The 17,379-nt window shown below is 36.7% G+C and overlaps 1 protein-coding gene across 2 annotated transcripts in view; it reads left to right on the top strand.

The window, feature by feature from the left end:
- Positions 1-17,379, top strand: part of grin3a (glutamate receptor, ionotropic, N-methyl-D-aspartate 3A) — a 52,563-nt gene that overhangs the window by 32,272 nt on the left and 2,912 nt on the right. For both annotated transcript variants that reach the window (XM_005451419.4, XM_013270786.3), the window contains 5 exons: positions 343-488; positions 4,473-4,588; positions 5,316-5,467; positions 9,967-10,128; positions 10,406-10,476. In XM_005451419.4, coding sequence (XP_005451476.1) covers positions 343-488; positions 4,473-4,588; positions 5,316-5,467; positions 9,967-10,128; positions 10,406-10,476 — 647 coding nt within the window. The remainder of the gene's footprint in view (positions 1-342; positions 489-4,472; positions 4,589-5,315; positions 5,468-9,966; positions 10,129-10,405; positions 10,477-17,379) is intronic.

The following is a 17,379-nucleotide window of genomic DNA, read 5'->3' as shown; positions in this document are numbered from 1 at the left end:
TTTCTAAATGAATTTCATTTAAACAAATATTTAAAATGTCTAGAGGTTATTTGTTTGCTTTTGTATTTACACTGATGTTTCATTGTCTTAAAATTGTAACTCAGCAAATGTATTCTTTAATTAAACACCCTTGTAGGGGCGCGTGGGAATTAAGGTGAATAATTGATTTTTGGCAGCTCATTAAGTCACTGAATTACAAGAATGCAGGAATGTTTAGAGTCGGCATGTTCAAGAAAAAAAAAAAGAAACAAATTAGTGTAAAGAAACAAAGAAAATGTAAAGCAACAAACTTTTTTGATTTGAGTTCTAAAGGTATCTTGTTTTAATTCTTCTTTCTTGCAGTTGCACCATCCCTCTCAGGGATTCAGATTTGCTACAGTGAGAGAAAGCAGTGCAGAGGACTACGTCAAGAAGAGTTTCCCCGAGATGCACGAGTACATGAGAAGATACAATGTCCCGGCAACGCCAGATGGCATACATCATCTCAAGTAGGACTATAAGATGCATACAGGCCACATATAGCATACAGGCAGACATACATTTCTTTGGAGGACCATAAGCAAATCTTTATTGATTTATGCTCAGTCTTTACTGATCCAGGTACTGCTGTCAGCTTTCCTAATATCCGCTCAGTTAGGTAACTTCTCTAGTCATTGCCCCTGAAAATCAACTTCTGTTTGGTTACACAAGTTAAAAAAAAAGAAACTGTATCATCGTTGATAAAAAAATAAAAAAAATAAGAGAGTGCGCATGCCGAATGAAAGCCAGATTTGAAAAAAAAAATGAGAAGAAAATTGCATCCCTGCTGCTGTCATTCCCCACCACAAGCCTGCCTGTTCTCATTCAGATCTTACCCTCCTCTTTTTCCTGCCACTGCTGTCATCCTCAGCCCTTTCAACATTCAACTAGCATCCCCACGGTGCATAACAGAATATAGTTTTGGGTTTTTTTTTAAAAGACAGCAGGTCTGCATGGAACACAATTTGAAAGGATGAAACAAGATTTCTTTTTTACTGAGCTTGTAAAATGCTGATTAGAGGGAAAGCAAAAATGTCATCTTTAGAAAATTACAACTTGGCAACAAGACAGTATACAAATGTACAATCCTCTGCATTGGGATTTACTTCACTAGGGACTAAGCATTATGTATATGCATATGCAAGACACTTGTGTACTAACAGATTGATAGTATATCTCTAATACATACTGCACTAATTGCACTAAACTTTTTCATAGAAGTGTAAGTATACTTGCTTTTCTTGGATTTTACTTTGGATCATATCTTTTGTCATATTTTGATAATTAATTCAATGTACTGCCTGTGGAGTGGAGGAATGTAGTCTTTTCAGCTTCAATGTTTATTTGAGGGGTAATTAGAGTGAGGTCGGCTCTAGTGAGCAATGTTTTCTTTTCTTTTTTTCTTCCTAATAAGAACAGACCAACTTTCCAAAGTACACAGTGCTATGTAGAAATAATTTTTATCTATTTTTTTAATGCCAGACTGCTGTTTGGGGGGGGGGGGAGTATTTATAGTTGTAATGTCCTCCCCCTCCAATGCCTTGCTAGTGTTGACAAACAGACTAAACTCCATGCTGACCACTCTGTAAGCAATTTAATGCACTTTGACATAGTCAGGTCAGCCTGATGAGATTCAAACTAAGCATCAGAATGGGGAAGAAATGTATCTTAAGTGACTTTGAATGTTGCATGGTTGTTGTTGCCAGACGGGCTGGTATAAGTATTTCTGATGATCTACTGGAAGTTTCCCACAGAATCATCTCAGGGAAACCCTCTAAAGAAGAGAAAATATCCAGTGAAAATGCTATGCTGATGTCAGAGGAATATGATGAGACTATGGCAAGACTGAGCTGATGGAAGGCAACAATAACTCAATTAACCACTTACTGCAATTATGGTATGCAGAAGAGCATGGAGGGAGCACTCCTGTCAGCTAAGAACAGGACACTGAGGCTTCAGTTCACTAAGACTCACCAAAATCGGATGATAGATGATTGGAAAAACATTGCCTTTTTCAAATGAGTTGCTATTACTACTGCAACATCAGGTAGGGTCTGAATTTGCCATAAAGAATAGCATAGATCCATTCTGCCTTGTATCAGTGGTTCGGGCTGGTGGTGTAATGTAATGGTTGTTCTTTTGGGGGGGAGGTTGTTTTGTTTTTCTCTTGGCACAAATAAAAAGCCCCAGCCTACATGAATATTGTGAGCTTGTTTGACCATAGTGCTCCTATATTCTGATGGCTGCTTCCAGGAGAATCTCTAAGCAATGTTTCCAGCACCTTGTTGAATATATGCCATGAAAAATTAAGGCAATTTTAAAGGCAAAAGGGAGCCCAACCCAGTACTAGAGGTGTACCAAACAAAGAGCAAGCAGTTCAGCTGAATATTGAGTGTATTTTCACAAGGAGGTAAACATTAACAATCAAAACCAGGTTTTAAGGGATCTTATAAGAACATGCTGATGACGCTGACAGTGATCATGGGAATGGTAAATAAGAGTGTGCCACACAGGCCATTGGGGCACACTCTTATTTATCAAATGGATAATTAACAAAAAAACACAAGACAGCTAAACAAAATGTTGCTGTATATGTAGCACACATTGTGAAATGCTTGAGAAAATACAGTAATTTAGATGACTACTTGGAGTTGTCATCCCTGCACACTAGGCACCGATTACAGCAAGCACTGATTCTTATCAGGGCAATTTTTTTGTTTTGTTTTTTCAATAATGTTTCAACTTTAATGACCATGTCTCACCAGTGCGGCTGAAACAAACTAACAACACCACTGACTGCAGCCTGTCTTCTTTATAATTAGAGCATTTGGAAAAAGTTCACTGGCTGAAGCATTACAAGCCATCAGACAGCTGTCATGTACCATTACGGCTGGCCTATTAATGGATATATAGGGAATGCTACTCTAATACGACAGAGAAGACAATTTATTAGAGAGCAATTTCAACCTGCGAGTGTACTTCATAATGCAAAGACTTATCCCTATAACCCCACAGTAATGGAAACTCTGGCTTTAAGTAAAAGTATACCACAGACATTTTGATGTCAGTAGTGGTGTTTTCCATTCATGCAAATATGTGATTTATAGATAGATGATGTAAAAAGGGATGCATCATGATTTAATCATATTGGTTTGTTAGATGGCTGATGTCAAGATAGTGCTTTGGCCATAAATGACATGCTGTGGTAAAAGACCAAGGATGCAAGCTGCAGCATAATTCAGCCGGTAATAATGAAAAGGCAGCTCGCAGGAAGAAGATAGTGCAAGATTTCAAACGCTGTCCTTGATAACAAGCAAAACACAGTATATCTTGAAAAAGTCTTTGTAGCGTTTGTATCCCGGTAGACTCTAGCTGTCAGTAAAGACGTTTTAAAGTTGATTTGTAAAAGCCTCTCAGAGTGTTGTGACTTAATATCTCACCTCTATATAACAGACTTGTGAGGAATACAAATAAATTGGCAAAAACCTGTAGGCAGGCAGTAATTTTCCTGGAAGGTAGCCAATGAAAGGATTGGGGAAAAATAAAGGCAAGGCTGGCGTCACAATTATGAAGTTCAAACAAGGCAAAAATATTTGTTGAATCACTTACATTTCATTTTCAGTGATAATTTCAGGGTGTGCTGCCATTTAAAAGGCTTTGTAAAACGCCCACAAGAAAAACAATTCACTCTTGCATGCTTTTATGCTTTATTCGCTGCTTTCAGTTTCATTTTCAGTTTGTATTGTGCATTAAGTAGCATCATGTCTGCAGTTAGTCCTCGTGCTTTACCGTTAATTAAACTTTGCTTGTTTTGATTTCCAGAGAAGAAAAATGCAAACAGTTTTCATAGGGTCTATATATTCAGCTCTGCCCTACACATGAATTTAGGTAGGGCATAAAAAAAAATTTGCAGGACCTGTTAAAACAGAATGACTGAAGGTGAACTTCATTCTTTCTACTCACCCTCCTGTGAAGTCAGAGAAGTGACACGAGGACAGATGCAGGGAAAATAAGCCTCAGAGTCGCAGACGAAGAGTCAGACAATGAGCTAAGGTTCATTTAAGTTACTGTCTCGTGAGGTGGTGAAGATGAATTTTTCATGTCAAATTCAGAGGGCGACTTAAAATAGTGTAAAAGATTTGCTGTTGGTCACCTGATATTGGGAGAATCACTCAATGAGTCTTGCAAATTATCATCTATCACACTGCAAATGCCAGTTTGTTTGTTTATTTGATTATTTGATAGTATTACAAAGTTCAACTGCCTAAAAATGACCCACACAATATAAATTACATTTATTACAATTATATTTGAATTCATATTATGTTTGCAAAATTATGCAACACAATATATGCATAATCTCTTACTGTTTAGCTTGAGGAATGATGGCAAAATTTGAGTGAACACAAATGTTTAAGCTGCAGCGTACTTACAGTATTTTGTTTTGCTTACAGGGCCGACCCTCAGAAACTGGATGCATTCATCATGGACAAAGCACTGTTGGACTATGAGGTCTCCATAGATGCAGACTGTAAAACACTAACAGTAGGAAAACCTTTTGCAATTGAAGGTAATGTGCAAGCATATTAATTATGAACATTTTAGATTAAATCTATCATTACTCTGACATGTGAATAGCATTCACCAGCTCTGGTTTTTAATCATCACCTGATTTTAAGAGGTCTTTCTGCATCACTGCAGACTAACTGACCATGAGCAATTTTAGAACAAGCCTAAATTTAACAATATCAATCACTCAACGTTTACACAGTGGTTAATCTTTTGGCTTTCAAAAGCTTACACTCTCCGGTGTCTACTGTTAATCTGTGGTCCATTTAGAAAGCCTCTTCCTCCCGCTGTGAAAATGTTCCCGTGGCAGTTGCTTCCATTACAAGTCATCGTAGTCCCAGATTCCAGCGGTGTTGTTAATTACTTAATGCACCCTTAAGCCTTCAGGATACAATACACATCAATCAGCATGCTTCCTACCAAGGAAAGGTACTTTTGTAATTGGCTGTTGCTGAATTTGTCACACCTTCCTGGCCTGCTAAGACGTTCAGAGATATAATGATATCGTCAAGCTTTGCTTTGGAAAAATTATGACTTTTTAAAGTAAAAAAGCTAAATTCTCCAGACCTCCAAGTGTATCAGCTCAGCTTGTTTTTCCCATAGCTGTAAACCAGGGAAAGAATACAACAGCAGCATGAAGGTGACATGAAAAAAGGTGTTTTTGCCGTTATGACAGAAGAATAATCGCTAAAGAGTCTCTGTGTGTGTTTGTGTGTGTCCAATGGCAGGCTATGGCATTGGCCTCCCTCAGAACTCTCCACTCACGTCCAACATCTCAGAGCTTATTAGTCAGTACAAGTCAGATGGCTTCATGGACATGCTGCATGACAAATGGTACAAGGTCGTTCCCTGCGGGAAGCGCAGTTTCGCTGTGACTGAGGTAAGATTAAAGCGAGGCAGTGTAGGGAAAATAGAGCGTATTTATCATTTCATTATATCATAAATGATCATTTCTACAATTTCAAAATCAGAACAATATAATATAACGCATTTGTCTCATTTTTATCTCTTACTCAAATCTTACTCAAGTTTCTTTGCTGTCAAATATTTATGTGGAAACTCTATTTGAAAGCTCTGAAAAGTCTTATGTACCTCACACAGTGACTTACTCATAAAAGTAATCTTTCATATTTTGGTCACTACACATAAAGTCTACTTCAGTAATTATGCTACAAGATGTCAATGCAAAAGAGGCCATTTTCTCGAATAACTCATAGTATGAGAAATATATGTTTTATTAGAAATACAATACTTGTTGTTTCTGGCCATATTTCTCCCCGACTGTGACTTCAAACACTATAAAAGAGGCTCCTATAGCTCAGTGCAGACAGCACACAGCATACTGCGCTGGATCCTTTTGTACTTTGTTCTTTTTATTTATTTTCTTAGCTGCTGTGTGGATGGTAACATAATGTCTGTCGATCACAAGGATGTCGCCTAAATAAGCACTCGTGATTTGTACCTTTGAATGGCAGCGTCTACTAAATACTTAAATGCAAATTGCCATTTTATGAGCTCAGAAGCAGTAGTTGTGGTTGTGGCAATGTGGTACGTTGCATTGCCACAGATTCAATGTCACCTAAGTGAATCATTTCCCGGTGTGTAGCAGCTAGACGTGTTATAGATGCTATCTAGAGCTGCAGACATTTAAATTGCTCCGGGTACAATTCATTTTGCACCATCATACCTCAGTCTGCCTAACGTTATGGAGGAGAAAGCTGCTCAACTGATATTTAGCTTCATCAGGGTGTGTATTTCAATTTTTGCCTCACAGAAACCGCAGTACGGTGATCATGTGCACACTTAGGGTTCTCATATTATTGGTAATGATTTTAAATATCAAGTATGTATCATTAACTTAAAATGATCTAAACTGATTTCTAAACTTTGTTGTTCACTTGCATACATCGGGCAGCATCAGCAGGGACCTCATGTCATATAAGCGATATGAGTTACTGACAAGGTTGGCCCAGTTTAGCTCTGCTCAGCACTTTTTTTTAGCAATCATTTATACCGATGAGTGACTACCACCAGCAGTAAGCCTAAGGATTCTGAAAAGATGAAAAAATCTGATGGATTGGCTTCACTGAGGTACAGTAGCCAAGCTCTCTGGCATTCACCCAGTTCTCTGTCACCCCAAAGAATCTGATCCCATTTGAAGTAATAAAAATCAATACCAATAAATTGCATATTATTCAATTACCTAACATTAGGAGGGCCAAACTTAGCATTACCGAGAAATAAATGGTGATAAAAGAAGTGAAGATGATGAAAGTGATGTGCTTTTTTATCGATTTTTTTTCTGCTAATTTATGCAGTCAAATGGTGAAATATAACAGGACCATTAGAAATGATTGTTGTATATAGTGGTATGAGACTAGAAGCGTGTGTTACCAAAACCTGTAGCATATAGTATGTGTTTTCATGTGATGAGCCTTCTAATGAGGAATGTTGGAGTGTACTATTGGACACAGATTCAAATGTGTTCTTTATTCACTGAAGCTGGAGTGTTAGGCTACGTTCACACTGCAGGTGAAAGTACATCAAATCCGACTTTGCGACCCATATCCGATCATGGTACGACAGTTTGAACAGCACAAATCCGATATTTTCAAATCCGACCTAGGTCACTTTCGTATGTGGTACTGAATCCGATACATATCTGATGTTTTAGAAAGCGATGGTCATGTCGCATTAAATCCGTCTTTTACGTCACTGACACAAGACAAACACCAATTATCAGCGCCGGAGAAAACAAACGAGAAAGCATGGCGGCCATTGTTAAAGCACGGGCTTTCTTTTTTCTCAGTGTCCTTCTTTCTCTAATTAATTTGTCAAAATTCTTTCGGTTACGACTGTGCAGAAATTGATAGACTGCTGCAACAACACCTACTAGCTCTGTAGCCGCCATTTTTACTTCCGCAACCAGAACGCGTTGTGTGTTCTGTTTGCCGACACACAACAGAACACAAGGGCCGTGAACCGTTCACACTAGAGCCCGTTTCCTGTCACATTTTATTTGTAGTGTGAACAACCAGACAAAAAAATCGGATTTGATCAAAAAATCGGAATAGAGCATTAAGACCTGCAGTGTGAACGTAGCCTTAGATCAGATTAATGTCACATATATACAGTAAGCTCATCTTGACTTTGAAGGATACCACAGTAGTTTTTTCCCCTATCCCAATGGATTTCTATGGAGTTTAAAATGTATTCCAGCACAGCCAAAGGTTACTATTCTCTTTATTCGACAACTTCTCAGGAATCATGATCGTCCACCCTCCAAAATTTCATTACGGCTAGCGTGCCAAGTCACAAAAATGCATTGACAAATTTAATCCATCATGTATTCTTCACCAACATGACTTTATAATGTAATCACTGCAGCTGCCCCGGTATCAAAAAGCTATTGCACACTCAGCACTAAAAACAGTCTTATGAGAATATACGTAACTGCAGTAACTGCAACAAGTGGTCAGTTAAGCAAAGTGTGATATCACATTTGTACAGGGTGGGCTATTTATATGGATACACCGTAATAAAATGGGAATGGTTGGTGATATTAAAGTCCTGTTTGTGGCACATTAGTATATGTGAGGGGGCAAACTCCTCAAGATGGGTGGTGACCATGGTGGCCATTTAGAAGTCAGCCATCTTGGATACAACTTTTGTTTTTTCAATAGGAAGAGGGCCATGTGACACATCACACTTATTGGTAATGTCACAAGAAAAACAATGGTGTGCTTGGCCACCATGGCCACCATGGTCACCAATCATCCTGAGGAGTTTGCCCCCTCACATATACTAATGTGCCACAAACAGGACTTTAATATCACCAACCATTCCCATTTTATTACGGTGTATCCATATAAATGGCCCACCCTGTAGATGGCTACATGTACAGACTCGCACAATAATATGGACACATTTAGAACAGAACGAGTGTAAATTAAGATGTGAAGGAGGCAATCACAATCTCGATCGTAAGTGTGATATCCCAGAGGGATTCTCTTATATTTCAGAAGAATGAGAAAACTTGTTCCAAGAGATTTGAAATTAATTTCATAACGTGTTTGCCCTGAGTTTGTAAATGCAAGGTGGTCTTACTTCAGATTTCCAATCCTCTGAAAAATTATTCTGTTTTTATTTAAATGAAACAAGCAATTTTTACTTGTGACTGACTTCATAATGATATTTAGAGGCTATCGCCCTTAATTTTGCCCTCAGTTTCTTTTTATGAACAAAATAAGCTAATAATCCATATAAATCACATGTAAGCAATACATTTAATATATTATTTATTGCATTGTGTGTCTCAAATAATCAGACAATGAGAATTTCAAGAAATAAGTATAAAGCTTAAAGTCATTTACTGTCATGTAAATAAGAGGAGTCTATGCAGTCCTGTGAAAATCTAAGTACACCCTAAATTACAGATTCAGTTACTTATAAAACCATCTTTAGCAGGAATAACTTAAAGTACTTATTTTCTATATGACTTTGTAATGCCCTCACACTGTTGTGTGACTTATACTGGGTCATTGCAACACCTTGATTCTTTTCCTTTTCAGCCGTTCTGTTGTAAATGTTCTATGCTTCATTGTCCTGAGATCAATGCCCTGTTGCATGACCAAAGTGAAGCTTCAGCAGCTCATCAGTTGGCCTACCATTTGGCTCTAGAATAGTTTGGTGCAGGGGTCCTGTGGCTGCAAAACCCACCACCAACCACCAAATCATCATCACTAAAGTGTTGTGCTTGACAGATAGTATGAGGTGTTTGTGCTGATATGATTTGTTTGTTTTTTGCCAAACATCTTTGTTTTGGTCTCATCTGTTCAAAGGACATTGATCCAGACATCTTGTGTTTTCTTCAGATTCAACTTTGCAAACATAAACAGTGCTACCATGTTCTTTTTAGAGAGAAGAGGCTTGCAGCACTTCGAAAAAAGCCACACTTGTTCATTTTTAAAAAAAATCATACTGTCATGAACTTTAATATTTAATGTGCTAACTGGAGGCTGTAACATTTGAGGTATTGCTCCTGGGTTTTTTGCAGTTTCTCTGAGCTTGCAAGGTCTGACCTCTGGGTAATTCTGCTGGGGCATCCACTCATGGGAAGATTGTGGCATTGTGTTAACAAACAACTGAATGCTCCAGACCAGTAAATTGCCAAAGCCTTTATTTTTATAGTCAGTTGCATAGCATCCTGCGAAAACAATCTGTTTCACTTGACTGTTCATGGATTGTTTTTAAACATCTGCTTCTCCATATGCATATCTGTATACACACTCCCTGTATAACCTCCTTTATCCTTCCCACCTTTTCACTTTCTCAATCTTCTCTATCATATACTGATTGTCTCATTTTCTTTCTCTCCAGACGCTGCAGATGGGTATAAAGCATTTTTCTGGTCTGTTTGTGATGTTGTGTGTGGGTGTGGCTTTATCTTTGCTGACCACCATAGCAGAACACATTGTGTACAAGCTGGTGATCCCAAGGGTCAAGGAGCCACGCTTCAAATACTGGCTACACACAAGCCAGGTACGGACCAGACTCACACTCAAACACACATGTGGTGACCGTGACTGTGGTCACACTATAATTTAAAAATAGTTTGTGCAAGCAATTATGAAAAATCTACTAAGATTTATAAAATGAATTGTTTTTATCTACAGTTTCTGGTTTTGCAAATTTTGTGCATTTGTTTTTTGTTCTTGCTTTGTTGTTGCTGCTTATGCTAAAGTCTTTCAGACACTTAAGAATCAGACAGATCATTTACAGTAAGCACATAACAGCTAACTTGTTGCTTGTTTTCCAGAGATTACACCGGGCCCTCAACTCAGTCTTCACAGATGACAAACTACCGACTATTACAAAGCCTGAAAAGAGGTACTGTTATTGTCTTTAAAGTGTGGGCATTGTATCATTTCAGTTTGGTCTTTCATCATCTATACTTGATGAAACATCCATCCCTAAGTGACTGAACTGAATCTGATCTGAGCACATATGTGTTGCAATTATTTATGAATTGTTTGGAACATTTTTTTGTTACCTTCATTGGCACATTACAAAAATTCAGTATATGGTGCAACAGATCCATTTTAAACCACTCTAACGAACACTTTACAACAGTTTTTGTTGTTTTTGCTGTTCTTCGCAGGTGTGATGTAAGAATTGTTTATTAAATGCTGCTTATTTTCCATCACTTTGGATTTTTAAACACAATAACATAGTTACATATTACAAACGAAGATGAAAAATGCTCCTAAATGTGATGCATGCTTAAATAGATCACACTGACTGAGACTAAAAATGCAAACAAGGTGTTCCTGTAAGAAGCCAATATTTGAAAGTTAAATGGTGCATTGGCCAAATTATACGCTGAACAGTAAGTGACATCAATTAACATCCAAATGGAAGTTAAGGGACCCATTTTTAATCAAAAACTAAATAGAAAGGTCAATCTGTTGGAAGCCAATTATCAGTGAGGGAAATTGAGAAAATAATCTCACGCTGACGTCACGTGGTATTGTTGGAAACAGTGGGTGAGAAAGGGAGAATCAGTAAATCATGAAAGCGTCTTTATGTAGGCACTTGCGGTGTCCTTTGCATGGGGCCATTTAATTGCACATATAAGTACATATTAGTTGCATACACTTTGATACTCTGTGCCATAGCGTAGCCCTGCCCTCTTCACATTTAACCATCAAGCATCTAATCATACCACCACCCTTTGTCTTGATTTGGATTTACTTGGTCTCCCCTTAGAAGCAAAATAAAGTTCCATTTTATAGTATTACATTCAACTTGAAAGATTGTCCTGCACATTCACATCTACTACTCACGCCACACTGAGAGCACACTCAGGTGGAGCACTTAAAGTAAGGATTAAATACACTTAATAATTATGGAGCCGAGGGCATGTGAGGGATGCCTGTGGTAATGAGGATGGATTGCCTACTCTTGCATAATTATACTCATTCAATCAAGTTATTCTGCATGCTGTCTAAGAGTCAGAAATTATTACCGTCTCATTGTCAGTGCTCTGCCGAAAAACTTGTGTGTCAAAAGTGTCTTTTGTGCAATCAGAGCACTGAAATCAGATCTTCCCATGCAGGATTTTATACTGCAGACAGTTTCAGCTTGAATTAAACTGTGCGGAACGATGCCAAAATGCATCATTATCAGTCCTAGTCTGTACTGTGTGGTACTGAAACCCACTATACAGGATGACCAAATGGAACACATGGATGGAAATTAAATTGGCAATCACTACTACTTAGGATGAAGCTATAGCACATTTCATTTCCTAAGTGTGTTAACTGGGATGTAGGAAAACCCACAGACAGCAGAGAACACTGTCTGTGTGAGATAATTAGCAGCAGTGTCTGTAATACCGTGAAATATTCTCGGATGGCCAGTTAAGATTGCATGCTTTGGTATCAAGCACGGTGTTAAGGTCATGAAGCTCTGGCAGTGACTGACAGCCAGGCTAAAACAGGATTATCTGTCGCTTTGAATACACCAATGATATCAGTTTCAATTCAGCTACAATACTCTGTTTCAGTAGTGGAGAAATTGCCTGAATGGTCTCTTTAATAGCTAATACTAAGTACTAAATACGTAATACCTAATACTAAGATTACATAAATTAGTTTTTGTTTTTTAATAAGCAGTACACTTATTTAACATTGTATTTCATATTATTTTATTTACAGTTTTCTTTTTTTGTGGCCTTCCATTTAATATGCATTATTTTATTTTGTTTTGTTTTTATCTGAGTAGGGTTTTCATTTTCTAATTCCAATCCCACTGTCTCATTTAGGAAAAGTAAAATGTAGATATTATTCATGCCATGGCTGACATGTGCTTAGATGGAATTTGTTGCATGTTTTTAAAAACCTGCTGACACAGGTCAAAATAAAAGACAAAAACATTGTAAGCTAGTTTTAAAGTAATTTACTTGAGACTGGTGTTCTACGCTATAGTCCAATGCAGTGATTCTACATTTTGCTTAATAAAAGACACCCTCTGTCCTCGGCATAGCAAGTTGTGTGTCTTGTTTTGACTGCCAATAGCAACATCTGTACTGATATACGGGCTGGGAAAATAAGTTACTGGTGAATAAAATAAAATAAAATGCAATTTAAAAAAAAAAATCTTTTTAGCTTAAAGAACTGCTGCAGGTAAGTGTAAGTAGGGAGAGAAAACTTCACTGATTGACATAAGATAGAAAAATAACTGCAAGTACTGGAAGTTGTGATTTACAATACTATCTGATGCTGTTTGGTGTGTCCAAGTTTTGTTTTGACCTCTCATATAAAGAATATAATTCAAATCGAGTCCATCTTTAGTTCAGGCAGGAAACACAATCAAGCCAATGTTTCAGTCATATGCATTTGGCAAATCTCTTGCAGGGCGTGCTGTTTAGGTAATTTTAACTTCACACTTCAAGCTGCTTTGCAACCAACCTCTACCCCAGCTTCTTTTTTATGTAATGTGTCACTTAATGTAGGTTATCATTGATGATTCTTTGAATATTTCTGCTTTTGGCTTTCCATATATGTTGGAAGGGTTGTAAGAATTTCACTGTAGGAGGACCAAAAATCTAACCTTTAATCCAACCACTGGTAATACACAGAAAGGCAGCATTGAAGCACAAGCAATGCAGACATAGGGCAGGCAAAATGCAAAATTCAAAAACATGACAAAATATTGTACACAAGGAAACCAGAGACTAAAAACGTGGGCCGAAACAAATAAAAACACTAGGAACTCCAGAAAAAAGGTACAGGAAAAAAAATCACTAGAAAACTGGACTAGTAGTAACAAGACAATATGGGAGAACAAATGGGTGAGTGATTAAGTAATTGGACACAGAAGAGTAATTGGTAGTTTGGGAATGGATGTAGAAAACAACATAGGTTGGATTAATCAGGTCATAGATTATAATTATCAAGGATGGGAAAACTACTAAAGGGAGGAAGTAAAACTGATTAGAATACACAAAGACTAATGATTACAAAATATAACAGGAAATGACTTGAACCAGAACATAACACTCCAAAACCAAAGGTGAGCAACTTTCCAAAAACTTAAATAACTACACATGGAAACAACAGTCTTTCTATACATATATCTTGAATTTAAAACATAGATCCAGTACATTTATTATAGAGGAACAGTTGTCTCAGGCTGGAGAAAATAAATAAAAATGTGTGCTACACGTTCTAATGTTGCAGAAAAATAATCATTCGAATTTTGGCATGACTTGAATGTGACAAAGTTGCAAACATTATGTTGCACATTTTTCTTTCTGACCTTGATAAGCATTATATTTTGTGGGTCACTGCACGGTGGTAATTTCTACAAGGGCAAAAAAAGTAAAGTCTGTGTTCATATATTTTCCATTGAAATGGTGTGAACACTGTTTCAATCATTGTACCAATTCATAAAAGATGAAGGAGCTGCTCTCGGAGTTAACACCCTGAATACCAAATCAAGAAAATTGCTTAGATGGATGGATAAACAATGAAGGAATCCAGCTTTTTAGTTAATGTGAAAAGAGGAAATGCTGTAGAATACTAATGAAAAAGAATCATCTTTATTTATCTCACACTTTTCAGAGCAGCGGAATTGCTTTAAAAAAAAAACAATAAATACTAAATAATAAAAGCAGAAAATGGTTGAAAAGAAGGATAATATATGTCAGTTAACTTTAAAGTATACAAGTCTATAAACTGATTCCTTTCTTTTTCTCCTTTGGCTGTGATTTAAAAGCCTTAATTTTCCACAAATGCTTTAGTGCTGACAGTGCAAAGACCTCATACCTCTATTTCTTTAAATCTAAATGTTCTCAAACACACCGGGGACCTACCTGTGAATATCTCACTTCATTCAGCCTTACATACTGGTCATATTACCTACCTTCACATGGTCCAGTTCCATTTTGATCTGGGCCAAGAATTCCTTCATAATAAGTGTTTAAACCGAATTTTGAAATATATATCAATTGCTATGCATACATCTATTTTCACATAACATAATTTCCTGTTTTACCTAAAAGATAAAAAGATAACAGCCGTGACGATTCAAATATATTTTATCTACTTTTTATGGGGTTTATCATATACCCATGTATAACCATTACAACTGTTAAACACTGTGCTTAATGCTATAAGATTAAAAAAAAGCTAATTTTAAATATCAAATCAAGATTAATATAACATTAATGCATTAGTCAATATCAGAATATGCAGCATAATTTTCATTGTTGTCAAGGTGTTCTTTTTTTGAGCAGTGTACACAAATTTTTAACATCTGTAAAACAGTATAAAAAATTAAAATATTTAATTTTTTGTGTATTTTGGGTCACTTTGGAAAAAGACTGGTTTAAAGGATGAAATTTATTTTATTTTTACTTATTTCAAATGTCAAAATTAGTGAAATTTGACCAGTATAGAATGTAATAGTTATAGAATAGTTGAAGAACTTCCTACACCTACTGGTTACATTTATAAATGCTGAAATTTCCATTATTATCTCAAGACTTCAAAATGTTCCCTCTTTTACTGCAGACACAAGTGCAGGTGTCCTCCTGTCAAAAAGATGCACATATGAATTTAATAAAATTAAAAACAACTCTTTTCATGTTGTGTGTCAGCTTTAGCTTAAAGTCTCTTTTGATGTCTGGAGTATCTCATTAAATTCTCCTTGTTACTTTTTTATCGCCAAGTGAAAATACCTTTGATTCAAAGAGCTCATCTGTTAGGCTTCACTTTGTGTGATGAGAGTATCTCATCTTCACTGCTTTAATAAAATCATGGTTATTTTTTTCAGCTTGCAGAGGTGGTCCAGTAGATTTTAAAAAGTTTCTTTTTGGAAAGGAAAAGAAAAGAAATTTGCTCCTTTGTTAGACTTCAAGTTCAATAAGGCCTACAGCAAACATTGGAGTTGAGAGGGAATATGTTTTATGGTATATTGGTACTTTATATACTTTAAAGTTGTATTTTCATCTTCAGTAATAAAGAGCAGACAGTTAAGGCAATCTGAGGTATTTTTATTATGGTCTACAGTTTGTATACATAAAATATGTTTTCTTAACTTGACTTTTCATACTTTGCATCATAAATATAATTTTGTTAACCCTTGTGTTGTCCTCGGATCAAAAGTGACCCGTAGGTGTATGGCAAACAAGTGTATGGGAATCCCGAGGACAACACAAGGATGCATATTTTACAAAAATTGTGTGTTTCTTTAAATTGTAACACTGAATATTTCCCTTGGCTTTTAATTCTCTAACTTAACCGAACAGCTCATAATCTTAAATAAATCAATTGTAGACAATGAAGAAATAAATGAAGCTTATTATATACTAACCGAACTAAACAATGGAATAATAGCTAAATATACAAAATCAGTTTAAATGATAAGGGCAACATCAGCCTCTAGCAAACATTTCCATGGTTGGTGAAGCATAAAAGCAAGGACACAGTGGTATTTTCTCCAGTGATAACAGAACACTCATCTAACTTCTCATTTATGTAGTGTAAATGCCTTTATTTCTGTCTTCTTCCTATTAAGTTCTTGCTGTGTTTTTTTACATGCCTTTTTAATCTTTTTTAACCCTGGTTTATTTTCATAGTCAGTACAATCAAAGAAATTGACATATCACCAAGGTGAACTACAGCTGCATGTTTTTCAGAGGTTGTGTAGCTTTAAAGTGCTAGTCAAACCTCTTTGAATTGATATTTTCTTGTTTGTTATCCTTCTACGTTGCATGTTACGTGATATTAAATTATTTTTTTAAGTTGAAAAAAGGCAAGAGGAATGATGTACATTGGACAATGATTAAGGATCATAGTGCTACTAAGAATGGAGGACAGCAAAAGGGAGAGGGAGAAAAAGAGAGGATTTGTAAGGTAATACATGTTAAAGGTGCAAATGAACATGAAATCAGTGGTGTTGTGTCACAGTAATGTCTCTGTGGACCTTCAGTCCACATTACTGCTGCTAGTGCTTGTTAGCGCAAAGATCACAGTGGACCTGGGGTTGGATAGGAAAGGTTTTGGGGATGAGGGCTGGTGGCAGAGGAAATTAATTGGACATGAATTTGATTTCTACATTGAGCTCTGGCAATGTCTTCTTTTTTGTGTTCAGTACCTACATGTGGCGACAGCCTATTCATTAAAAACATGTGTGCATAAGACTGAATCCAAGCATCTGCCGAATATTATTTGGTGAGTTGCTGCTACTCCTGTGGTTTTTCAAACCTTAATCCCAGGTTCCAAGTTCTAACAAAACTGAATTGGCAATATGACCATTCAGCCAGTCAGTCAGATAATGAGATGTACTTTAGGAAAATTCCAAAAACAAAGCAGTCTGGAGACCCACCGGCTGTTTTTTGATGGCCTAGCCTTTGGGGACAACAATGAATGTATAGATGTAGGGCTTTTAAAAAAAGCTAATAACAAACTGTCATTGTGGGGAGATAACCAATGCTTTTGAGATTGCAGTTTGGCAAATGCATTCCCTTTTTATGCTCTCCACATGGATGTTTTACTTGCATTCAACAGCTTCTTAAATGGTCCATAGAACTTGGACTACAAGCAGAACATAAATATAACTGGGAAATGGTCCAGTACTTATTACTCAGATCATCCGTTTGGTGGATTACCTGCTAGAGGATCTTTGTTAGTACAGTTATGTGGAAAAAGTCCACCGCATGACCTCGTAGAGCCACCTTTAGCAGCAGTAACTTGAAGCTTTCATTTTCTGTATGACTTTATCAGT

This window comes from Oreochromis niloticus, linkage group LG7 (assembly GCF_001858045.2).
Source record: "Oreochromis niloticus isolate F11D_XX linkage group LG7, O_niloticus_UMD_NMBU, whole genome shotgun sequence".
In the NCBI taxonomy this organism is placed as follows: Eukaryota; Metazoa; Chordata; class Actinopteri; order Cichliformes; family Cichlidae; genus Oreochromis; species Oreochromis niloticus.
This window is presented reverse-complemented; position numbering and strand designations above follow the sequence as displayed.